Consider the following 27,474-nt stretch of genomic DNA (forward strand, 5'->3'; position numbering starts at 1 on the left):
TGCCACACCTTCTTTATCCATTCATCTGATGATGGACACAGGTTGCATCCATGTCCTGGCTATTGTAAATAGAGCTTCAATGAACATTTTGGTACATGACTCTTTTTGAATTATGGTTTTCTCAGGGTATATGCCCAGTAGTGGGATTGCTGGGTCATATGGTAGTTCTATTTTTAGTTTTTTAAGGAACCTCCATAGTTTTCTCCATAGTGGCTGTATCAATTTACATTCCCACCAACAGTGCAAGAGGGTTCCCTTTTCTCCACACCCTCTCCAGCTTTCATTGTTTGTAGATTATTTGATGGTGGCCATTCTGATTGGTGTGAGACGATATCTCATTGTAGTTTTGATTTGTATTTCTCTAATGATTAATGATGCTGAGCATTCTTTCATGTGTTTGTTGGCAATCTGTATATCTTCTTTGGAGAAATGTCTATTTAGGTCTTCTGCCCATTTTTGGATTGGGTTGTTTGTTTTTTTGTTATTGAGCTGATTGAGCTGCTTGTAAATTTTGGAGATTAATCCTTTGTCAGTTGCTTCATTTGCAAATATTTTCTCCCATTCTAGGGTTGTCTTTTGTTCTTGTTTATGGTTTCCTTTGCTGTGCAAAGGATTTTAAGTTTCATTAGGTCCCATTTGTTTATTTTTGTTTTTATTTCCAGTTCTCTAGGAGCTGGGTCAAAAAGGATCTTGCTGTGATTTATATCATAGAGTGTTCTGCCTATGTTTTCCTCTAAGAGTTTGATAGTGTCTGGCCTTACATTTAAGTCTTTAATCCATTTTGAGTTTATTTTTGTGTTTGGTGTTAGGGAGTGTTTTAATTTCATACTTTTACATGTACCTGTCCACTTTTCCCAGCACCACTTATTGAAGAGGTTTTCTTTTCTCCACTGTATATTCTTGCCTCCTTTATCAAAGATAAGGTGACCATATATATGTGGGTTTATCTCTGAGCTTTCTATCCTGTTCCATTGATCTATATTTTTGTTTTTGTGCCAGTACCATACTGTCTTGATTACTGTAGCTTTGTAGTATAGTCTGAAGTCAGGGAGCCTGATTCCTCCAGCTCCGTTTTTCTTTCTCAAGATTGCTTTGGCTATTCAGAGTCTTTTGTGTTTCCATACAAATAGTGAAATTTTTTGTTCTAGTTCTAGTGCCAGTGGTAGTTTGATAGGGATTGCATTGAATCTGTAGATTGCTTTGGGTAGTAGAGTCATTTTCACAATGTTGATTCTTCCAATCCAAGAACATGGTATATCTCTCCATCTATTTGTTATCATCTTTAATTTCTTTCATCAGTGTCTTATAATTTTCTGCATACAGGTCTTTTGTCTCCTTAGGTAGGTTTATTCCTAGATATTTTATTCTTTTTGTTGCAATGGAAAATGGGAGTGTTTTCTTAATTTCACTTCCAGATTTTTCATCATTAGTGTATAGGAATGCTAGAGATTTCTGTGCCTTAATTTTGTATCCTGCTACTTTACCAAATTCATTGATTAGCTCTAGTAGTGTTCTGGTAGCATCTTTAGGATTCTCTATGAATGTCATGTCATATGCAATTCTCATGTCATCTGCAAGCAGTGACAGTTTTACTTCTTATTTTCCGATTTGGATTCCTTTTATTTCTTTTTCTTCTCTGATTGCTGTGGCTAAAACTTCCAAAACTACGGTGAATAATAGTGGTGAGAGTGGACAACCTTGTCTTCTTCCTGAACTTAGTGTAAATGGTTTCAGTTTTTCACCATTGAGGACGATGTTGGCTGTGGGTTTGTCATATATGGCCTTTACTGTGTTGAGGAAACTTCCCTCTATGCCTACTTTCTGCAGGGTTTTTATCATAAATGGATGTTGAATTTTGTTGAAAGCTTTCTCTGCATCGATTGAAATGATCATATGGTTTTTCTCCTTAATTTGTTAATATGGTGTATCACATTTGTTGATTTGTGTATATTGAAGAATCCTTGCATTCCTGGAATAAACCCCACTTGATCATGGTGTATGATCCTTTTAATGTGCTGTCAGATTCTGATTCTTGGTATTTTGTTGAGGATTTTTGCATCTATGTTCATCAGTGATATTGGCCTGTAGTTTTCTTTCTTTGTGACATCTTTGTCTGGTTTTGGTATCAGGGTGATGGTGACTTTGTAGAATGAGTTTGGGAGTGTTCCTCCCTCTGCTATATTTTGGAAGAGTTTGAGAAGTATAGGTGTTAGCACATCTCTAAATGTTTGATAGAATTTGCCTGTGAAACCATCTGGTTCTGGGCTTTTTTGTTTGTTGGAAGATTTTTAATCACAGTTTCAATTTCAGTGCTTGTGATTGGTCTGTTTATATTTTCTATTTCTTCCTGGTTCAGTCTAGGAAAGTTGTGCATTTCTAAGAATTTGTCCATTTCTTCCAGGTTGTCCATTTTTTGGCATAGAGTTGCTTGTAATAATCTCTCATGATCCTTTGTATTTCTTCAGTGACAATTGTTCTCCTTTTTCATTTCTAATTCTATTGATTTGAGTCTTCTCCCTTTTTTTCTTGATGAGTCTGGCTAATGGTTTATCAATTTTGTTTATCTTCGCAAAGAACCAGGTTTTAGTTTTATTGATCTTTGCTATCATTTCCCTCATTTCTTTTTCATTTATTTCTGATCTGATCTTTTTGATTTATTTCCTTCTACTAACTTTGGCGTTTCTTTGTTCTTCTTTCTCTAATTGCTTTAGGTGTAAGGTTAGGTTGTTTATTTGAGATGTTTCTTATTTCTTAAGGTAGGATTGTATTGTTATAAACTTCCCTCTTAGAACTGCTTTTGCTGCATCCCACACCTTTTGGGTCTTCGTGTTTTCATTGTCATTTGTTTCTAAGTATTTTCTTATTTCCTCTTTGATATCTTCAGTGATCTCTTGGTTATTAAGTAGTGTATTGTTTAGCGTCTGTATGCTTGTATTTTTTACAGGTTTTTTCCTGTAATTGATATCTAGTTTCATAGCGTTGTGGTCAGAAAGGATACTTGATACAATTTCAATTTTCTTAAATTTACGAAAGCTTGATTTGTGACCCAAGATAAAATCTATTCTGGAGAATGTTCAATGAGCATGTGAGAAGAATATGTATTCTGTTGTTTTTGGATGGAATGTCCTATAAATATCAATTAAGTCCATCTATTTTAATGTAACGTTTAAAGCTTGTGTTTCCTTATTTATTTTCATTTTGGATGATCTGTCCATTGGTGAAAGTAGGGTGTTAAAGTCCCCTACAATGATTGTGATACTGTCGATTTCCCCTTTTATGGCTGTTAGTATTTGCCTTATGTATTGAGGTTCTCCTATATTGGGTGCATAAATATTTACAATTGTTATACCTTCTTCTTGGATCAATCCCTTGATCATTATATAGTGTCCTTCTTTGTCTCTTGTAATAGTGTTTATTTTAAAGTCTATTTTGTCTGATATGAGAATTGCTACTCCAGCTTTCTTTTGATTTCCATTTGCATGGAATATCTTTTTCCATCCCCTCACTTTCAGTCTGTATGTGTCCCTAGGTCTGAAGTGGGTCTCTTGTAGATAGCATATATACAGGTCTTGTTTTTGTATCCATTCAGCCAGTCTATATCTTTTGGTTGGAGCATTTAATCCATTTACATTTAGGTGATTATCGATATGTATGTTCCTATTTCCATTTTCTTAAATGTTTTGGGTTTGTTATTTTAGGTCTTTTCCTTCTCTTGTGTTTCCTGCCTAGAGAAGTTCCTTTAGCATTTGTTGTAAAGCTGGTTTGGTGGTGCTGAATCTTCTTAGCTCTTGCTTGTCAGTAAAGGTTCTAATTTCTCCATCAAATCTGAATGAGATCCTTGCTGGGTAGAGTAATCTTGTTTGTATGTTTTTCTCCTTCATCACTTTAAATATGTCCTGCCACTCCCTTCTGGCTTGCAGAGTTTCTGCTGAAAGATCAGCTGCTAACCTTATGGGGATTCCCTTGTGTGTTATTTGTGGTTTTTCCCTTGCCGCTTTTAATATTTTTTCTTTGTATTTAATTTTTGATAGTTTGATTAATATGTGTCTTGACGTGTTGCTCCTTGGATTAATCCTGTATGGGACTCTCTGTGCTTCTTGGACTTCATTGACTATTTCCTTTCCCATATTAGGGACGTTTTCAACTATAATCTCTTCAAGTATTTTCTCAGTCCCTTTCTTTTTGTCTTTTTCTTCTGGGATTCCTATAATTCAAATGTTGGTGCATTTAATGTTGTCCCAGAGGTCTCTGAGACTGTCCTCAGTTCTTTTCATTCTTTTTTCTTGATTCTGCTCTGCAGTAGTTTCTTCCACTATTTTATCTTCCAGGTCACCTATCCGTTCTTCTGCCTCAGTTATTCTGCTATTGATCCCTTGTAGAGAATTTCTAATTTCATTTATTGTGTTGTTCATCATTGTTTGTTTGCTCTTTAGTTCTTCTAGGTCCTTGTTATACATTTCTTGTATTTTCTCTATTCTATTTCCAAGATTTTGGATCAGCTTTACTATCATTATTCTGAATTCTTTTTATGGTAGACTGCCTATTTCCTCTTCATTTGTTAGGTCTGGTGGGTTTTTACCTTGCTCCTTCATCTGCTGTGTGTTTTTCTGTCTTCTCATTTTGCTTAACTTACTGTGTTTGGGGTCTCCTTTTTGCAGGCTGCAGGTTCGTAGTTCCCTTTGTTTTTGGTGTCTGTCCGAAGTGGCTAAGGTTGGTTCAGTAGGTTGTGTAGGCTTCCTGGTGGAGGGGACTAGTGCCTGTGTTCTGCTGGATGAGGCTGGATCTTGTCTTTCTGGTGCATAGGTCCACATCTGGTGGTGTGTTCTGGGGTGCCTGTGGCCTTGTTATGACTTTAGGCTGCCTCTCTGCTAATGGATGGGGTTATGTTCCTGTGTTGCTAGTTGTTTGGCATAGGGTGTCCAGCACTGTAGCTTGCTGTTCATTGAGTGAAGCTGGGTCTTGTTGTTGAGATATAGATCTCTGGGAGATTTTCACCATTTGATATTATGTGGAGCTGGGAGGTCTCTTGTGGACCAGTTGGCTCTCCCACCTCAGAGACACGGCCCTGACGCCTAGCTTGAGCACCAAGAGCCTTTCATCCACATGGCTCAGTATAAAAGGGAGAAAAAATAGAAAGAATGAAAGAAATAAGATAAAATAAAACAGAAAAATAAAGTAAAATAAAATAGAATAAATTTATTATAATAAAAAGTAAAAAAATAATTATTAAGAAAAAAAAATTTTTAAGTAAAAAAAAAACAAAAAAACAAAAAACGGACGGATAGAACCCTAAGACAAATGGTAAAAGCAAAACTATACAGACAAAATCACACACAGAAGCACACACATACACACTCACAAATAGAGAAAAAGGGAAAAAAATATATATCTTTGCTCCCAAAGTCCACCTCCTCAATTTGGGATGATTCGTTGTTTATTCTGGTATTCCACAGATGCAGGGTACATCAAGTTGACTGTGGAGATTTAATCTGCTGCTCCTGAGGCTGCTGAGAGAAATTTCCCTTTCTCTTCTTTGTTCACACAGCTCCTGGGATTCAGCTTTGGATTTGGACCCACCTCTGTGTGTAGGTGGCCTGAGGGTGTCTCTTTGCTCAGACAGGACAGGGTTAAAGGAGCAGCTGATTCCGGGGCTCTGGCTTACTCAGGCCGGGGGAAGGGAGGGGCACAGATTTGGGGTGAGTCTGTGGCAGCAGAGACCAGTGTGACATTGCACCAGCCTGAGGTGCACGGTGCGTTCTCCTGGGGAAGTTGTCCCTGGATCACGGGACCCTGGCAGTAGCGGGCTGCACAGGCTCCCAGGAGGGGTGGTGTGGAGAGTGACCTGTGCTTATACACAAGCTTCTTGGTGGTGGCAGCAGCGGGCTTAGCGTCTCATGCTCGTCTCTGGGGTCCACGCTGATTGCTGTGGCTCGCGCCCGTCTCTGGAGCTCATTTAGGCGGTGCTCTGAATCCCCTCTCCTCACGCACGCCGAAACAATGGTCTCTTGCCTCTTCGGCAGCTCCAGACCTTTTCCCGGACTCCCTCCTGGCTAGCCGTGGTGCGCTAGCCCCTTCAGGCTGTGTTCGCGCAGCCACCCCCAGTCCTCTCCCTGGGATCCGACCGAAGCCCGAGCCTCAGCTCCCAGCCCCCATCCGCCCCGGTGGGTGAGCAGACAAGCCTCTCGGGCTGGTGAGTGCTGCTTGGCACTGATCCCCTGTGCAGGAACCTCTCCACTTTGTCCTCCGCACCCCTGTGGCTGCGCTCTCCTCCATGGGTACAAAGCTCCCCCCCTCCGCCACCCACAGCCTCCGCCCGTGAAGGGACTTCCTAGTGTGTGGACACCTTTCCTCCTTCACAGCTCCCTCCCACTGGTGCAGGTCCCATCCCTATTCTTTTGTCTCTGTTTTTTCTTTTTTCTTTTTCCCTACCCAGGTACGTGTGGAGTTTTTTGCCTTTTGTGAGGTCTGAGGTCTTCTGCCAGTGTTCAGTGGGTGTTCTATAGGAGCTGTTCCGCATGTAGATGTATTTCTGATGTATCTGTGGGGAGGAAGGTGATCTCCATGTCTTACTCTTCTGCCATCTTGAAGCTCCTCCAAATGCCTTGCTTCTTAGTTACTAGACAGCAGTCTCTCTGTCTGTAAGCTGCCCCTGCAGAGGAAGTGGGGGCGCTTCCGGGGGGTTTGCTGTGTGACTGATGAACGTGAGGCACCCAGAGGGTGGGGCCCTCCGCAGAGGTGAAGCACATCCTGCACTCTCGGTTTTCTTTAGGTACGCGTCCAGGCACCTGTTCTCTCCATCCGAGCACGCTGGAATTTATGGAATTGGTTTTGTCTTTTGTTCTCTCCCTGTAGTGAATAATTCTGAGAGCTCCATATCCCTAGACAAAACACGTGATTCCTAAAGCCTTTTCTCAGCTGGGAGGAGTGGAAGGTGCGGAGATACTCTTCGCCTGTGGAGTGAGACACTTGGCCGCCCCCGAGCACTGTCACCCATGGTCTCGTGGGATCAGGAAGTTGTAAAACAAAACTGCTTTCTTTAGATCTCACTTACTGATTAATTTCAAATAATATGCTCTAAAATCTGCTCTATCTAAAGAGTTATTTCATAAAACGGAAACAGGACTGTCTCAAGTCTGTTTTTTATTCTTTGGCATTTGAAATACTATTTAAACTGTAAATCCTTTTGCATTCTACAATATATAAATAGCCAAATATCAATTACATTCTCTAGAAACGTTTACTTCTACGTTAAAGATTAATATATGGTAGCTAAACTGGTTACCACCCAGTTTTTAACTTATTTTAAAATTATATAAATTATTTTAAATTAATAATAATTAATAATTTTGAAATTATATATAAAATGTGTGCTTCGAAGTATTTTCCTAAAGCTCTCAACACCCTTCTGATGTAAATGTACTAGTTGAAAGGTAAATAGAATAGAGTTTGATCTTTGAAAACTCTAGCTTTGGGTAGGAATTGGTACATCAAGCAATTGAAAGTTGGGTCTTCCTACACATTCCGGTATGGATTAATTGAGAACAGCCACGTCTATTACAGAGTGTTGGATAATGAAAAGAAATTAATCAAGATCAACATTCTCTTACCACATATGTTGTATGCAAATAAATTCTCAAATGTCAGAAAAAAGTGTATGATTTTAGGTAAGTGGCAAAATCTTATCTCAGTCCAGTTTTAACCTCCTTCGAAATTGGCTTAAAACTCTTCCCCCAGGATCCTGCTCTGATCAGTCCTCCTGGGTCCTCTCAATGCCTAATAGGGTTACAAACTTAATTGAGGAATTGAGTATTCTTTTCTATTGGTCCTCCTTTCAGAGTATCTTTTCTAGTGCTCTTTATACAATGGCCACTCACTACAATTTATTGTTAGTTTCAGAAACATGTTTATTTAGGAGCGAATGAAAGGAATGCGTATAAACGAAGTGGGGTGGCCTGGTTGACGGCACTTGAGGGTTACTCACCTGTGTCTTGGCAGAGGCAAGTTCAGAGAGTAAAACAGAATTGGTCAGATCAAAAGAGAGTTGTGAGGAACATAGTTCTGAAGGAATAGTGATGGAGACACAGAAACAAACCACTCGAATTGCATGAGAATGTATTAGACATATCAAAGGTTGGGGTAAACGTATGTTTCTTCTGAACTCTAAGACAAAATGTGATATGAATTCACATGTGAATTATAAACCCAGCACACAACAATTTCCAAGGTGAGTAAACAACTAAAATACAGACCAGAGTAAGAAAAAGAGGGATTAAAGGGTAGCGAAAAGACTTGGTTGCAGTCCAAAATTACAGGTTAGTCTTCCTTGAAGTTTGCCTCAGACTGTGAACGTTCTTAGGTACCATGACAAACACTTTGGCACAGTGACGGAGGAGTAGTCGGGAAGCGGGGAGACACAATGAAACCCCCATGGAGGCACCGACTTGGGAAATGGTGACATTTTTGGAAGGTGTTCACCGTGATGCATTACGGGGAAGACAGGGTTTTTCTGAAAAATACATTTTCATTTTATGGAAACTCCACCTAGCTCAGAGGAAAAATATTAGACATTTTAATTTTAGAAGTAAAGAAAAAAGAGAAATTGGTTTGTCAGTTTTAAGAGTGAAAACCAGCAGGCATCTGGAAAGCAGTTACAATTTGAGGTGAGAATGTCAGAAAAGCATTAGAGGTCACACATTGTTTTTGCTTTTCTCTGGGGCAGTAGGACTTGCAGGTGAAATGAAGTTGTGTCTTTGTTCTACTGAGCTTTAGCGGGTGTAAAATCCCTTTGTGCTGGGCAACATTGTTGATGACCTGTGGAGAAGGGCAAACAGTTCAAGCAGCTGCTTTAAAGCAGCGGTACCCAACCTTTTTGGTACCAGGGACCGGTTTCGTGGAAGACAAATTTTCCATGGACGGGGTGGGGGGTTTAGGTAGTAATGTGAGTGATGGGGAGCGATGGGGAGAGGAAGATGAAGCTTCGCTCGCTCGCCCACCACTCACCTCCTGCTGTGCGACCCGGTTCCTAACAGGCCGCAGACTGGTACTGGTCTGCAGCCTGGGGGTTGGGGACTCCTGCTCTAAAGGGATAGCTGAGCTGATAAAAGTTCATAGCTTATAAAGGATGCTTCTTGGACATGTGCTGACATGCCGTGTGCAAGGTATTTGTGGTAGGTATTGAAGGAAATACAAAGAATTGTACGGTCTGGGGCTCTTCTGTATACATGAAATGATCTGCAAGCTGTAATGTAATTCGGCCAAGGTATTTAGTGTATGTTGTATTACAGAATTTAAAAAATGGGAACATTGTTGAGAACTTGTAATTAAGGACAGCTTCTTAGGAAAGGAGAAACTTAGAGCAAGTCCTCAAAGTGATCATTTTTGGACGGAAGAGGGGAGGAGAGAGAGCATTTCAGATGGAGGAGAGATTGAAGATCCAGATGTAGAAATGAGCATGCATCGCGGTGGGAGGACATAGCAAATGTGGGAGTCCTGGTGACGTGAGGGGCCGCACCCCTCCAGGCTCGCTCCAGCCCTGTTGGGTCCCTGCAGTGGTCTCCCAGCAGGTCTGGTCACTTCAGTCTCAGTCCCTTCTGATCTGCCCTCCACAGCCTTCCAGAGCTGTCCTTCTAGGAGCCAAATGTACTCATGCCTGCTCTCTGCTCATGGTGTTTGAGAGAAGAGTCAGACCCCCGGGTGACATGCAAGGCTTTCCCTTGCCATCCTCTGCCTTTAGCCTCATCACCCACTATTTCCTACGTGTTTGGCTTCTTACAGCCTTAAAATGACACCCTTGTTTTCTAGGAGTTAGCATCCTTCATAACTGTCTTTGGTATCTTTTCCTTCTCATTCCTACTGCCACCTTTTAATTCACTGAATTCCTATTTCTTAATCTAAACTCATGTCAAACTTCACTCCCTCTTCAGCACGTCCCGAGAGGCCTCCATCTAGAGACCCCTTTTGATGCCTCTGCTCTGGGACCCTATACTTACCTTGCTTTTCCATAATTGTTGTGTTACACATGTCTCATAGACAGTTGACCTCCTTAAAGCTAAGACTCTCCTTATTCTACTTGTCCCTCCAATATCTAACATAGCACCTGACATTTTTGGGCAGATCAGAAAATGTTTGATGAGTGAAGAAATATATGGGGACCACACTGTCTGTAGCAGAGGTGCTCGTTGGGGAGTCATAGAAATCCTTCTTCTGTTCACCCCATAGTGACTGAGGATTGGGCTTTGGACCAGTTTTCCTGGGCACAAATCCCAGTTACCCCACTGTTACCCGAGGAACTTCAGCAACGTATTCTATTCTCCGTGCCTTAATTTCCTCTTCTACAAAATGGGGATAATGATAACTCTGGTCTCATAGGGTTTTGTGAGATTTAAATGCACTAATTTTTATAAAGTGCTTAGAAGAGCTCCTGGCCCATAGTAGGGCACTTCAAATGTTAGCTGTTGCCTTGTCATTATTATCGTATGTCTGAGCAATACTCTGGCTTCCAAAGTTGCTGTCTTGATGTAGTGTTGATCCTCATTATTTATAGATTCTGTATTTGCAAACCTGACAACCAGCTAGAATTTATTTACAGCTCCCAGATCACTGCTTGCAGGGCTTTCCCTTCATTTGCAGACACGTGCATACACCCCTGAGCCACTCCACCAGACTTGCTGTGAGCTCTGTTCTTTAGAAGTTTAATGACCTTAGAGGCTAGTTGTGTGTTGGTGCAGAGGGTGGTGAGAAGGTGAGATGTTTATCCACAGATCATCACTGAAGGAAAATTGTGATAAGACTGTTTTTCTTCCTTGCACTAATTGGGAGAGTTGAGGAATATTTTGCTTTAGAGTTAGTGCAGGACCTTGCTGCAATTCAAGTAGTGAGAGAGAGCATTCAGAAGATGTGAGGGAACCAAAAAGGTTGTTTATTTCCATTTTTTCTGACCCCTTTCCCAGACATGTTGTTTATTACTTCCACTTTGGTTATTCACTAACGATGGTAACTGTACCTTCCCATCAATCAGATTATCAATCAGTGCCATAGATGTCAAAAGTTACACCATCAATGATGATTTCTAACTGAACACCCACCCCGCACCCCATATTTCTCATCTATGCAATGAAGGGGTTGGAAGACACTTGTCGTTTCCATTCAGAAATATTCCATTTTCAGTAATTCCTTATCTTTTTCATTGTAAGGATTGCAGAGATGCTATTTTAGCTCTCTGTGTGATACTCTTCTTTTCCATAATATGTTCTACTTTAAGGAGCCTGAGGTGAGTTATTTACCAGTCACCATATATTCTGATAGTTCCTTCTTTCTTGAAATTCGTTTTCAAACTTGAAATTCCGTTTTGAACTTGAAATCGATTGCACTTTATTTCTGTGCATAATATTATCGATTTAAAATCTGGGTTTCTTTTCCTATAGGATTATGTACAGCATGTGTTGCCTTATTGTAAATCTGGAATCTCATTGGCTTTCTCCAAAGCCGTAGAATGTTTTAGAACTCAGAGCATGAGACATAGAGAATTTGTAGGCTTCTGTGAAGAGTAGAATTCAAATATTAGAGATGTCTACAATAACGTGACCTTAGAATTTAGCAGAACTTGAAAATCTGAATATTGTAGAAAATGAATTGCATATCTCATATTAACATTTATAGAATAAACTATCACAGTGTTAGCTTACCTATAAGTGGTTTTATATTCTAGGCTCTGAAAGTATCTTGCTTACACAGTAAACATAATAACGTTTCAAAGATGAACAAATTAAGTTTTCAGCAAAAGCTTTCCTTGAATGTATCTTGGCTTTCTTTTTGACAGTTTTAGCCTTAATACAGTGATGTTTCTTTTTCTGGGAATAAGATAATCTTGTATTTTGAAAAATACTTTGGCGAACATACTATTTTTAATGACAACTTGTCTTTTGTGATATGTAAGTATTCAAACAATTTATAAGAACTAACCAACACCACCCACATATAAAATTATACAGAAATGGAAGAATTTTGGCTGACTTATTGTATATAATTGTTCGTCCAAAGTGGATGGCAGACTCTACCACTTTTAACAATTTAGAGGTTTGAAGCAATATTTTAAAATATAAATAATCTCAAAATTAGTGATATATAAGATATATTACTGTGTTGACTAAAATAGATTTGTTATCTTTCCTCCATTTATAAGGATTCACTCGTATAGATTCTGTACAGAATTGCAAAGATCACTTTTTTCCTTTTCTCTTTTAATTTTCTTTCTTTTTTTATTTTTTTATTTTTGGCCATGCCATGCAGCATGTGAGATCACAGTTCCCTGACCAGGGATTGAACCCTTGACCCCTACAGTGGAAGTGCAGAGTCTTAACCACTGGAATTCCCCACTTTTCTCCCTTTAAAACTAAATTTTAGTGAGAACCTGATTTAGGATCAGTCTCTTCTCCTTTTCTTCTTCCCCCTCTTCTTCTTCATGGCTTTTAAGTTTTATACATTCTTTTATTATACTTAAACCTATGATGAAAAATAGCTGGCTGTGGTAATAACGTTTAAGAATTAAGTTTGGCAGACTCACAGACATAGAGAACAGACCTGGGGTTACCAAGGCGGGGGTGGGGGAGAGATGGAGTGGGAGGTTGGGGTGAGCATATGTAAACTATTATATAGAGAATGGATAAACAACAAAGACCAACTGTACAGCACAGGGAACTATATTCAATATCCTGTGATAAACTATAATGGAAAAGAACATAAAAAAGAATGTATATATATGTATAACTGAGTCACTTTTCTCTAAAGCAGAAATTAACACAACACTGTAAATCAACTATACTTCAATTAAAAAAAAAAAGAAGTTTGGGAGAAAATGTGTAAGATGGTAGAGTAGAAAGGCCCTAAGCTCACCTCCTCTCCCTGCCGTTCACCCTGCAGACATAGACACTGGTGGCAGCTATTTGGGGAGCTTGTTCTATCATGTGGACATGGACACTGGTGCTGGCAAGGGCCATTTTGGCTCCAGTGCTGGGACACCTCAGGCTAAGTAACTAACTGGGCATGAACACAGCCTCATCCATCAGCAGACAGGCTGCCTTAAAACCCCTTGAGCCCATAGTTGTCTCTGGACCCAGTTCCACCCACCAGGGTGCAAACACTAGCTGTAAGAAAACCACAGCACTGCAGTCTGCGGACCAGCCATCCCACTAGAGAGCAGGCCCTGCCCAGTAGCAGGCCAACACAAGTTTCAAGAAAACTCGGGACCCACAGAAATCTTTGTTAGGAACTGGCCTCCTTCACCAGTGATCCGACACCTGCTCTAGGGCCCCTGGGGCCCAGCAACCAGACCTCAGGGCCTGGTTCTGCCCACCAGTAGGCTGGTACTTGCCCTAGAACCTGACTTCACCCACCAGTGGGCAGGCAACAGCCCTGTCATCACCTGGAGCATGAGTCTGCCCACCAGATAGCCAGCACTAGCCCTGGGATTCCCTGAGGTTCTGCAGTCAACTGCCTCGTGACCCATTTCTGCCAACCAGTGGCCAGCAGCCTCTGCACAATGCACACCAGGTAACTAAATAGACTGGGAGCCACCAAGCCTACTGGACCATAATCAGCCTGCCACAACAGAAAGACCCAAACAGACGTCATAGGGGGGACTCCTAGAGCATATGGCTCTGGTGATGATAGGGGAGTGTGCTGCTGGAACTCTGTCTCCCACAAAAGGCCCCTTCTCTAAGGTCAGGAAATGCACCTACCAGACCCATAAAAATAAAAACAGCAAGTTGGGGAAAATGAGGTGACAGGGAAAAATGTTCCAGATGAAGGTTCAAGAAAAAAACCTCAGAAGAAGAACTGAGTGAAGTGGATATAGGAAATCTACCTAGGAAAGAGTTCTGGGTAATGATTGTAAAGATGATCAAAGAACTTCAGAGAAGAATAGATGCACAGAGTGGGAAGTTAGAAGTTTTTAATGAAGAGTCAGAAAATATAAAAAACAACTAGAGATTAACCAAGATGGCGGAGTAGAAGGACGTGCTCTCACTCCCTCTTGCGAGAGCACCAGAATCACCACTGGCTGCTGGACAATCATTGACAGGAAGACCCTGGACTTCACCAAGGAGGATACCCCATGTCCAAGGACAGAGGAGAAGCCACAGTGAGACGGTAGGAGGGGCGCAATCAGAGTAAAATCAAATCCCATAACTGCTGGGTGGGTGACTCACAGACTGGCAAACACTTATACCACAGAATTCCACCCACTGGAGTGAAGGTTCTGAGCCCCACGTCAGGCTTCCCAACCTGGGGGTCCGGCAACGGGAGGAGGAATTCCTAGAGAATCAGACTTTGAAGCCTGGTGGGAATTGATTGCAGGACTTTGACAGGACTGGGGGAAACAGAGACCCCACTCTTGGAGGGCACACACAAAGTAATGTGTGCATCGGGACCCAGGGGAAGGAGCAGTGACCCTGGGGGAGACTGAACCAGACCTACCTGCTGGTGTTGGGGGGTCTCCTGCAGAGGCGAGTAGTGGCTCTGTTTCACCGTGGGGATAAGGACACTGGCAGCAGAGGTTCTGGGAAGTTCTCCTTGGCGTGAGCCCTCCCAGAGTCTGCCATTAACCCCACCAAAGAGCACCGGTAGGCTCCAGTGTTGGGTTGCCTCAGGCAAAACAACCAACAGGGAGGGAACCCAGCCCCACCCATCAACAGTCAAGTGGATTAAGGTTTTACTGAGCTCTGACCGCCACAGCAACAGGGAGGGAACCCAGCCCCACCCATCAACAGTCAAGTGGATTAAGGTTTTACTGAGCTCTGACCGCCACAGCAACAGTCAGCTCTACCCACCACCAGAGCCTCCCATCAAGCCTCTTAGATAGCCTCAACCACCAGAGGGCAGACAACAGAAGCAAGAAAAACTACGATCCTGCAGCCTGTGGACCAAAAACCACAGTTACAGAAAGATAGAGAAGATGAAAAGGCAGAGGGCTATGTACCAGATGAAGGAACAAGAAAAAACCCCGGAAAAACAACTAAATGAAGTGGAGATAGGCAACCTTCCAGAAAAAGAATTCAGAATAATGATAGTGAAGATGATCCAGGACCTCGGAATAAGAATGGAGGCAAAGATTGAGAAGATGCAAGAAATGATTAACAAAGACCTAGAAGAATTAAAGAACAAACAAACAGAGATCACCAATACAATAACTGAAATGAAAACTACACTAGAAGGAATCAATAGCAGAATAACTGAGGCAGAAGAACGGATAAGTGACCTGGAAGACAGAATGGTGGAATTCACTGCTGCAGAACAGACTAAAGAAAAAAGAATGAAAAGAAATGAAGACAGCCTAAGAGACCTCTGGGACAACATTAAACGCAACAACATTCGCATTATAGGGGTCCCAGAAGGAGAAGAGAGAGAGAAAGGACCAGAGAAAATATTTGAAGAGATTATAGTTGAAAACTTCCCTAACATGGGAAAGGAAATAGCCACCCAAGTCCAGGAAGCGCAGAGAGTCCCCTACAGAATAAACCCAAGGAGAAACACGCCAAGACACATAGTAATCAAAGTGGCAAAAATTAAAGACAAAGAAAAATTATTGAAAGCAGCAAGGGAAAAACGACAAATAACATACAAGGGAACTCCCATAAGGTTAACAGCTGATTTCTCAGCAGAAACTCTGCAAGCCAGAAGGGAGTGGCATGATATACTTAAAGTGATGAAAGGGAAGAACCTACAACCAAGATTACTCTACCCGGCAAGGATCTCATTTAGATTTGATGGAGAAATCAAAAGCTTTGCAGACAAGCAAAAGCTAAGAGAATTCAGCACCACCAAACCAGCTCTACAACAAATGCTAAAGGAACTTCTCTAAGTGGGAAACACAAGAGAAGAAAAGGACCTACAAAAACAAACCCAAAACAATTAAGAAAATGGTCATAGGAACATACATATCGATAATTACCTTAAACGTGAATGGATTAAATGCCCCAACCAAAAGACATAGACTGGCTGAATGGATACAAAAACAAGACCCATATATATGCTGTCTACAAGAGACCCACTTTAGACCTAGGGACACATACAGACTGAAAGTGAGGGGATGGAAAAAGATATTCCATGCAAATGGAAATCAAAAGAAAGCTGGAGTAGCTATACTCATATCAGATAAAATAGACTTTAAAATAAAGAATGTTACAAGAGACAAGGAAGGACACTACATAATGATCCAGGGATCAATCCAAGAAGAAGATATAACAATTATAAATATATATGCACCCAACATAGGAGCACCTCAATACATAAGGCAACTGCTAACAGCTATAAAAGAGGAAATCGACAGTAACACAATAATAGTGGGGGACTTTAACACCTCACTTACACCAATGGACAGATCATCCAGAATGAAAATAAATAAGGAAACAGAAGCTTTAAATGACACAATAGACCAGATAGATTTAATTGATATATATAGGACATTCCATCCAAAAACAGCAGATTACACGTTCTTCTCAAGTGCGCACGGAACATTCTCCAGGATAGATCACATCTTGGGTCACAAATCAAGCCTCAGTAAATTTAAGAAAATTGAAATCATATCAAGCATCTTTTCTGACCACAACGCTATGAGATTAGAAATGAATTACAGGGAAAAAAACGTAAAAAGGACAAACACATGGAGGCTAAACAATACGTTACTAAATAACCAAGAGATCACTGAAGAAATCAAAGAGGAAATCAAAAAATACCTAGAGACAAATGACAATGAAAACACGACGACCCAAAACCTATGGGATGCAGCAAAAGCGGTTCTAAGAGGGAAGTTTATAGCTATACAAGCCTACCTAAAGAAACAAGAAAAATCTCAAGTAAACAATCTAACCTTACACCTAAAGAAACTAGAGAAAGAAGAACAAACAAAACCCAAAGTTAGCAGAAGGAAAGAAATCATAAAGATCAGAGCAGAAATAAATGAAATAGAAACAAAGAAAACAATAGCAAAGATCAATAAAACTAAAAGTTGGTTCTTTGAGAAGATAAACAAAATTGATAAGCCATTAGCCAGACTCATCAAGAAAAAGAGGGAGAGGACTCAAATCAATAAAATCAGAAATGAAAAAGGAGAAGTTACAACAGACACCGCAGAAATACAAAGCATCCTAAGAGACTACTACAAGCAACTTTATGCCAATAAAATGGACAACCTGGAAGAAATGGACAAATTCTTAGAAAGGTATAACCTTCCCAGACTGAATCAGGAAGAAACAGAAAATATGAACAGACCAATCACAAGTAATGAAATTGAAACTGTGATTAAAAATCTTCCAACAAACAAAAGTCCAGGACCAGATGGCTTCACAGGTGAATTCTATCAAACATTTAGAGAAGAGCTAACACCCATCCTTCTCAAACTCTTCCAAAAAATTGCAGAGGAAGGAACACTCCCAAACTCATTCTATGAGGCCACCATCACCCTGATACCAAAACCAGACAAAGACACTACAAAAAAAGAAAATTACAGACCAATATCACTGATGAATATAGATGCAAAAATCCTCAACAAAATACTAGCAAACAGAATCCAGCAACACATTAAAAGGATCATACACCACGATCAAGTGGGATTTATCCCAGGGATGCAAGGATTCTTCAATATACGCAAATCAATCAATGTGATACACCATATTAACAAATTGAAGAATAAAAACCATATGATCATCTCAATAGATGCAGAAAAAGCTTTTGACAAAATTCAACACCCATTTCTGATAAAAACTCTCCAGAAAGTGGGCATAGAGGGAACCTACCTCAACATAATAAAGGCCATATATGACAAACCCACAGCAAACATCATTCTCAATGGTGAAAAACTGAAAGCATTTCCTCTAAGATCAGGAACGAGACAAGGATGTCCACTCTCACCACTATTATTCAACATAGTTCTGGAAGTCCTAGCCACGGCAATCAGAGAAGAAAAAGAAATAAAAGGAATACAAATTGGAAAAGAAGAAGTAAAACTGTCACTGTTTGCGGATGACATGATACTATACATAGAGAATCCTAAAACTGCCACCAGAAAACTGCTAGAGCTAATTAATGAATATGGTAAAGTTGCAGGATACAAAATTAATGCACAGAAATCTATTGCATTCCTATACACTAATGATGAAAAATCTGAAAGAGAAATTATGGAAACACTCCCATTTACCATTGCAACAAAAAGAATAAAATACCTAGGAATAAACCTACCTAGGGAGACGAAAGACCTGTATGCAGAAAACTATAAGACACTGATGAAAGAAATTAAAGATGATACCAACAGATGGAGAGATATACCATGTTCTTGGATTGGAAGAATCAACATTGTGAAAATGAGTATACTACCCAAAGCAATCTACAGATTCAATGCAATCCCTATCAAATTACCAATGGCATTTTTTACGGAGCTAGAACAAATCATCTTAAAATTTGTATGGAGACACAAAAGACCCCGAATAGCCAAAGCAGTCTTGAGGGAAAAAAATGGAGCTGGAGGAATCAGACTCCCTGACTTCAGACTATACTACAAAGCTACAGTAATCAAGACAGTATGGTACTGGCACAAAAACAGAAACATAGATCAATGGAACAAGATAGAAAGCCCAGAGATTAACCCACGCACCTATGGTCAACTAATCTATGACAAAGGAGGCAAAGATATACAATGGAGAAAAGACAGTCTCTTCAATAAGTGGTGCTGGGAAAACTGGACAGCTACATGTAAAAGAATGAAATTAGAATACTCCCTAACACCATACACAAAAATAAACTCAAAATGGATTAGAGACCTAAATATAAGACTGGACACTATAAAACTCTTAGAGGAAAACATAGGAAGAACACTCTTTGACATAAATCACAGCAAGATCTTTTTTGATCCACCTCCTAGAGTAATGGAAATAAAAACAAAAATAAACAAATGGGACCTAATGAAACTTCAAAGCTTTTGCACAGCAAAGGAAACCATAAACAAGACGAAAAGACAACCCTCAGAATGGGAGAAAATATTTGCAAATGAATCAACGGACAAAGGATTAATCTCCAAAATATATAAACAGCTCATTCAGCTCAATATCAAAGAAACAAACACCCCAATCCAAAAATGGGCAGAAGACCTAAATAGACATTTCTCCAAAGAAGACATACAGACGGCCACGAAGCACATGAAAAGATGCTCAACATCACTAATTATTAGAGAAATGCAAATCAAAACTACAATGAGGTATCACCTCACTCCTGTTAGAAAGGGCATCATCAGAAAATCTACAAACAACAAATGCTGGAGAGGGTGTGGAGAAAAGGGAACCCTCTTGCACTGTTGGTGGGAATGTAAATTGATACAGCCACTATGGAGAACAATATGGAGGTTCCTTAAAAAACTAAAAATAGAATTACCATATGACCCAGCAATCCCACTACTGGGCATATACCCAGAGAAAACCGTAATTCAAAAAGACACATGCACCCGAATGTTCATTGCAGCACTATTTACAATAGCCAGGTCATGGAAGCAACCTACATGCCCATCAACAGACGAATGGATAAAGAAGTTGTGGTACATATATACAATGGAATATTACTCAGCCATAAAAAGGAACGAAATTGAGTCATTTGTTGAGACATGGATGGATCTAGAGACTGTCATACAGAGTGAAGTAAGTCAGAAAGAGAAAAACAAATATCGTATATTAATGCATGTATGCGGAACCTAGAAAAATGGTACAGATGAGCCAGTTTGCAGGGCAGAAGTTGAGACACAAATGTAGAGAATGGTCATATGGACACCAAGGGGGGAAAACTGCGGTGAGGTGGGGATGGTGGTGTGCTGAATTGGGCAATTGGGATTGACATGTATACACTGATGTGTATAAAACTGATGCCTAATAAGAACCTGCAGTATAAAAAAACAAACAAAACAACTAATACTAAACTTTCATTGGGTTATTTGTATGGAAATATGTTAATATAAATGTTTCAGACATTACATGAAATTTCTAAAAATCTTATATTTGTATTTGTATGGAAATATGTATGGAAATATGTTAATATAAATGTTTCAGACATTACATGAAATTTCTAAAAATCTTATATTTGTATTTGTATGGAAATATGTATGGAAATATGTTAATATAAATGTTTCAGACATTACATGAAATTTCTAAAAATCTTATATGTTCTGGTATAATGTTATAAGTAATAATCCTAGTTATTACTTTAAAATGTATATCTCAGAAATAACTAATTTTCTTGTCAACTGCATTATTATGAACTTTCATCAAATCTTTAACCGTGGTCATTTTTAAGTCTTTTGTCATTTACAGACAGTTCTGGGTGTACTCTGATGATTTTGCAAATATGTTCCTATAAAAGGGTTTCATCTTCAAGAAATTCATGGAAAAGACTCTGACAAGTACAGGTTTCTGGTAACTGACTGTACTGCTGAACTGAATGAATAAGCATTTTCAGAACTCTAATGAAAAACTGATGAACTCATAAAAGTGCTAACAAAAGATCAAGATGAAAAAAAAATTAATTACATGGGACTGAGTGAACTGATGAGGATGAGTATAATTTTTGTGACTTTCTGTCTGAATTAAAAAAAAAAAAATCCCACAAGGACTCAGAGGCAAAGAATATACAAATCAATTTTCACTGCAAAGTAAAGGAGCTGTTACAGTGGAGGATTACTGGACTGAATGTCAATATTATGACATAGTATGAGTGTGTTTCATGTTTGGTAATTGCAACCATTGTTGCTTTTGTTGTGGTCATCCATGTACAATGCTTGGTGTCAGTCTATTTATGTCTTGTAAAAATAAAATACAGTGTGTGTGTGTGTGAATAAAAAAAAAAACAACTAAACAGATGCAGAATACAATAACTGAAATGTAAAATATACTAGAAGGAATCAATAGTAAAGTAAATGATACAGAGGAATGGATCAGCAAGCTGGAAGACAGCAGTGGAAATTGCTGATGCTGAGTAGAAAAAAGAAAAAGAATGAAAAGAAATGAGGGCAGTTTAAGAGACCCCTGGGACAACATCAAGCATACTAATATTTGCATTGTAGGTGTCCCAAAAGGAGAAGAGAGAAGAGAAAGGGGCTGAGAACATAATTGAAGGCATAATAGCTGAAAACTTCCCCAACCTGGGAAAAGGAAACAGTTGCCAAGTGCAGGAAGTGCAGAGTCCTATAGAGGACAAAGCCAAAGAGGAACACACCAAGACATATTGTAATTGGCAAAAACAAAAGGCAACGAGAGAATATTAAACGCAACAAAGGGGAGTGAATCCTGACAGAGCAGCCAAGATGGTGGAGTAGAAGAACCCTAAGCTCACCTCCTCTCAGGAGGACACCAATATCACAAAAATATGCAGAACAACCGTTGTTGAAAATGTCTGAAACCTACCAGAAAATATCTCTACATTAAAGACATAAAGAAGGAAGCACAAAAAACTGGTAGGAGGGGTGGAGTTGTGATATAATAAAATCTGACACTCTCTGGGTGGATGACCCACAGACTGGGGAATAATTATATTACAGAGGTTTTCCCACAGGAGTGAGAGTTCTGAGCCCCACGTCAGGCCCCCCAGTGTGGGGGTCTGACACTGGGAAGAGGAGATCCCAGAGCATTTGGCTTAAGCCCAGTGGGGCTTGGTTGCAGGAGCTACACGGGATTGGGGAAAACAGAGGCTTCACTCTTATAGGGTGCACACAAAATCTCATGCACACCAGAAACAAGGGCAAAACCACAATTTCATAGGACCCTGGGACAGACTTACCTGCTGGTCTTGGAGGGTCTCCTGGGGAGGCCATGGAACAGAATAGAGAGTCCAGAAACAAACCTGAGCTTATATTGTCAAATTCTTCTACAGCAGAGGAGGTAAGAGTATACAATGGAGAAGACAGTCTCTTCAATAAGTGGTGCTGGGAAAACTGGACAGCTACATGTAATAGAATGAAATTAGAACATTCTCTATCACCCTACACAAAAACAAACTCAAAATGGATTAAAGACCTAAATATCAATGTAAGACCAGAAACCATAAAATTCCTAGAAAAAAGATATGCAGAACACTCTTTAACACAAATGATAGCAATGTTTTTTTGGATCTGTCTTCTAAAGCAAAAGAAATAAAAACATAAACAGATGGGACCTAATTAATCTTAAAACTTTTGCATGGCAAAGGAAACCATTGACAAAATGAAAAGGCAACCTACTGAATGGGAGAAAATATTTGCAAATTATGTGACTGATAAGTGTTTAATATCCAGAATATATAAACAGCTCATACAACTGAACATCAAAAAACAAAAACCCTGAGACTTCCCTGGTGGTCTAGTGACTAAGACACTGTGCTCCCAATGCAGGGGGCCTGGGTTTGATCCCTGGTCAGGGAACTAGATCTCACATACATGCTGCAACTAAAGATCCCACATGCCAAAATGAAGTTCTTGCATGCCACAACTAAGACCCAGTGCAGCCTAAATAAATATTAAAAACAAAAACCAAAAACCCCAATTTAAAAATAGGCAAAAGACTTGAATAGGCTGTTTTCTAAAGATGACATACAGATGGCCAACAGGCAGATGAAAAGATACTCAACATCATTAGTCCTCAGAGAAATGAAAATCAAAACCACAATGAGATATCACCTCACACATGTCAGAATGGCTGTCATCAAAAAGAACACAATAACTATTTATATATATATATATATATATATATACAAAACTGAGTCACTTTGCTGTACAGAAGAAATTAACATGTTGTAAATCAACTATACTTCAATAAAATTTTCAAAACAATAATAAAAAAGAAAATGTAAAAAAAGAGAACACAATAACAAACGTTGGCGAGAATGTGGAGAAAACAGACCCCACATACACTGTTGGTGGGAATGTAAATTGGTGCAGGCACTACAGATAACAGTATGGAAGTTTCTCAAAAAAACTAAAACCTACCATGTGACCCAGCAATTTCACTCCTGTGTATTTATCTGAAAAAATAAAAATGAAAACAATAATTCGAAAAGATACATGCAGCCCAATGTTCGTAGCAACATTATTTATAATTGCCAAGTTATGGAAACAACCTAGGTTTCCATCAAGAGATGAAAAAACCTGAATGAACTTTTTGGCCAACCCAGTAGTTTTTGTCACCTTTGTATTAACCTCTTAATTATTCCTTCACTGTAGATGAAAAAAGGGGAAGGTAGTAGGTGTCTGTGCCATGGATGGTGGCTCCTCTTGGTGACATCTGTTGGAGTCATCTATGAAAAGCCCTGGATGCTCTGGAGAAGCAGTTCTGAACATGGGGACCTCCCCCCTCCACTCTCATTCCAGCATTAAGGGAGCAGTTGAGCCTGTGTGAGCAAGTGTGTGAGCCTGAGCTTCAGTCAGCTGGAGTCTGTCCCCGCTTCTCTCCTACCTCCTGTCCCTGCTTTCCTCCTTTTTCTTTACCCATTCCTCTTTCTTGTCTTTTCTTCTTACTCATCTGTTATTGGTAATCAGTTTACCCAGAGGGCTCCCCCCTTTTCTCTGCCCAAAGCACTTTTTCCTGAAAGTGTCCCTTTGGGAGAGGAAGACACCGTGTGCGTGTGAGGGTGACCCATACGGGGTCACAGTTGCTCTCAGCCATCTTCATAAATTGTGGTGACCAAAGGCATCCCTTTCTGAAATGCCTTGGATAAAATATTTGAATTGTAGTAAACGTGATGTAAGTTGTATACATGCACATAAGACATATGCATACGCCAGTATGGATATCAGAAATATTTTCCATGATCTTATTGGAGACTCTTTTAGAGATTACCTTTTAAAGGTTGTGATTACCTTTAAAACTCAGGATTTAAAATGTCTTTAGGGAACGTCCTAATATCAGATGTTACTGGGCAGGAAGAGAATAGCCTATCATGGCATTAAGTGGGTCTGTCACTCAGCCTCTTCTTCCCTCTTCTCAGCGGTCTGCCGGTCTTCCATGATTTCATTCGAAGATTAGACAAAGGCCTTAGGACTTCATGGTCACGTGTGTAAACCAGTTTGAAATCTGAGGCTGGAAAAGAAGGGACACGTGGAAGTAGCAATAGTGTCTTTCCGTGGAGGGAGCGTTTAGAAGTATTATAACAAACAAATACATTTTGCTTAATTTTGTAAAACTAGTTTTTGGTATTTTGAGTATTCCTTATTTTATATTTAACTGTGAAGTCTCTGTTGCCCCTCAGGAAGTTTGTGACATGAAATCTGAGTGTCAGGCCACTGTCATTCAGCAGCTGGAGCAGACCATTGAGGATCTGAGGACCAAAATAGCTGAGCTAGAGAAGCAGTACCCGGCTGCAGACCTGGAGGCGGCCACCTCCGGAGACATGTGTTTGCAAGCTCTCAGGTTGGGAGAAAAGGACTTAGGGCATCAAAGGATTTTACAGGCAAAGTCCATCCAGGCGTCCCCAACAGAGGAAAGTGGGACGCTGACTCGTCCTCCCATGGGCGCCCTGCCTGAGGCCACGAATGGAGACTCAGCCGGGCCGTCCTCACCTCCCGGACCTCAGACCAAATTCTGCGCAGATATTTCTTTGGTGGTGTCTCCAAGGCGAATATCAGTTCAGCTCGACGCACATCTGTCCCTCCAGACTCCACCACCTGCGTCGCGGCCCTGGTCTGACGGTCAAGGACAGGCGAGCTCACAGCCTTCCCATCTTTCTCTTCACACGGAGTTTGAAATCAGCCATGAGCACTCTGCTTTCCCCTCCTCTGAAAACAGCCATGACATCCCCCCCGCGCTGCCTCTGTCTCCGAAGTCCTCCCGCCAGATGCCTGATCTGAGCACCACGGCTCCCCAACCGCCCCCGCCCGGTGCCGCGCCCTGGTCTGCGCTGCCCAGCCCACCGTGCCCCTCACCTCCTCCTCCGCCTGGTCCAGAGATGCTGCCATCCCCTTCCCTACCTTTGCCTCGTGAGGGAATTCTTGCTGCCCTACCTCCTCCCGGCGTGGGAATTCCTGCTGAGCCCCCATTCCCGGAGTGGGAATTCCTCCTGCCCCACCTCTTCCCAGAGTGGGAATTCCTCCTGCCCCCTCTTCCCACAGTGGGAATTCCTCCTACCCCCCTCTTCCTGCAGTGGGAATTTCTCCTGCCCCCTCTTCTCGCAGTGGGAATTCCTCCTGCCCTCCTCTTCCCGGAGTGGGAATTCCTCCTGCCTCCTCTTCCCGGAGTGGGAATTCCTAATGTGCCCCCTCTTCCCGCAGTGGGAATTCCTCCTACCCGCCTCTTCCTGCAGTGGGAATTTCTCCTGCCCCCCTCTTCCCGCAGTGGGAATCCCTCCTGCCCCCCTCTTCCCGGAGTGGGAATTCCTCCTGCCCCACCTCTCCCTGGAGTGGGAATTCCTACTGCCCCACCTCCTCTTTTGCCAGGTGTGGGGATTCGGCCTCCTCTAGCTCCTCCCCCTCCTCCCCCTCCTTGAACAGGTGCCGCCCCACTTCCCCACCCCCTCTGCTTCCTGGATCAGGTTTTCCTCTCCCACCACAAGCTGGGAGTAGCACTTCACCAACACCGCAGACGTGTGGATTTCTTCCTCCACCATTGCCAACTGGCTTGTTTGGATTCAGGTTGAACCAGGACAAAGGCAGCAGGAAGCAGCCAATAGAGACTTGTTGGCTGATGAAGCCTCTGTATTGGACGAGAATTCAGCTGCACAGTAAAAGATAACATGAACGGGGGCTCATCTTTGCACAATTTGTCAATATGAGGGAAGCATTTTCCTTTAAAACTCTGGGGGGAAATTATTAAAAATAAAATAAATAAAAATAAAACTTGCCTGTAGATGATTACATCAGTATTTAGTGAAGCAATTTTAGACTTTTCTCCAGAAGTATCAAATGGATAAAACAAATGACATGAATCAATGTACAGATTTCTGTCTATGTAGTTTTTTTTTTTTTTTAAACATCTTTATTGAAGTATAATTGCCTTACAATAGTGTGTTAGCTTCTGCTTTATAACAAAGTTAATCAGTTATACATATACAATATGTTCCCATATCTCTTCCCTCTTGCATCTCCCTCCCTCCCACCCTCCCCATCCCACCCCTCTAGGTGGTCACAAAGCACCGAGCTGATCTCCCTGTGCTATGCGGCTGCTTCCTACTAGCTATCTATTTTACATTTGGTAGTGTATATATGTCCATGACACTCTCTCACCCTGTCACATCTCACCCCACCCCCTCCCAATATCCTCAAGTCCATTCTCTAGTAGGTCTGTGTCTTTATTCCCGTCTTGCCACTAGGTTCTTCATGGCTTTTTTTTTTCCCTTAGATTCCGTATATATGTGTTAGCATACTGTATTTGTTTTTCTCTTTCTGACTTACTTCACTCTGTATGACAGACTCTAACTCCATCCACCTCATTACAAATACCTCCATTTCATTTCTTTTTATGGCTGAGTAATATTCCATTGTATATATGTGCCACATCTTCTTTATCCATTCATCTGTCGATGGACATTTAGGTTGCTTCCATGTCCTGGCTATTGTAAATAGAGCTGCAATGAACATTTTGGTACATGACTCTTTTTGAACTATGGTTTTCTCAGGGTATATGCCCAGTAGTGGGATTGCTGGATCGTATGGTAGTTCTATTTGTAGTTTTTTAAGGAACCTCCATACTGTTCTCCATAGTGGCTGTATCAATTTACATTCCCACCAACAGTGCAAGAGAGTTCCCTTTCCTCCACACCCTCTCCAGCATTTATTGTTTGTAGATTTTTTGATGATGGCCATTCTGACCGGTGTGAGATGATATCTCATTGTAGTTTTGATTTGCATTTCTCTAATGATTAATGATGTTGAGCATTCTTTCATGTGTCTGTAGGCCATCTGTATATCTTCTTTGGAGAAATGTCTATTTAGGTCTTCTGCCCATTTTTGGATTGGGTTGTTCATTTTTTTGTTATTGAGCTGCATGAGCTGCTTGTAAATCTTGGAGATTAATCCTTTGTCAGTTGCTTCATTTGCAAATATTTTCTCCCATTCTGATGGTTGTCTTTTCGTCTTGTTTATGGTTTCCTTTGCTGTGCAAAAGCTTTTAAGTTTCATTAGGTCCCATTTGTTTATTTGTGTTCTTATTTCCATTTCTCTGGGAGCTGGGTCAAAAAGAATCTTGCTGTGATGTATGTCATAGAGTGTTCTGCCTATGTTTTCCTCTAAGAGTTTGATAGTGTCTGGTCTTACACTTAGGTCTTTAATCCATTTTGAGTTTATTTTTGTGCATGGTGTCAGGGAGTGTTCTAATTTCATACTTTTACATGTATCTGTCCAATTTTCCCAGCACCACTTATTGAAGAGGCTGTCTTTTCTCCACTGTATATGCTTGCCTCCTTTATCAAAGATAAGGTGACCATATGTGCGTGGGTTTATCTCTGGGCTTTCTATCCTGTTCCATTGATCTATATTTCTGTTTT

The 27,474-nt window shown here is 40.7% G+C and overlaps 1 protein-coding gene across 1 annotated transcript in view; it reads left to right on the plus strand.

The window, feature by feature from the left end:
* LOC118905043 (formin-2-like) overlaps nucleotides 1-25,479 on the plus strand; it is a 44,058-nt gene extending 18,579 nt beyond the window's left edge. Inside the window, exon 6 of the mRNA XM_036871240.1 lies at nucleotides 24,247-25,479. Coding sequence (XP_036727135.1) covers nucleotides 24,247-25,479 — 1,233 coding nt within the window. The remainder of the gene's footprint in view (nucleotides 1-24,246) is intronic.
* Nucleotides 25,480-27,474: the final 1,995 nt, after the last annotated feature.

The sequence above is a fragment of the Balaenoptera musculus genome, chromosome 12 (assembly GCF_009873245.2).
Source record: "Balaenoptera musculus isolate JJ_BM4_2016_0621 chromosome 12, mBalMus1.pri.v3, whole genome shotgun sequence".
Lineage (NCBI taxonomy): Eukaryota > Metazoa > Chordata > Mammalia > Artiodactyla > Balaenopteridae > Balaenoptera > Balaenoptera musculus.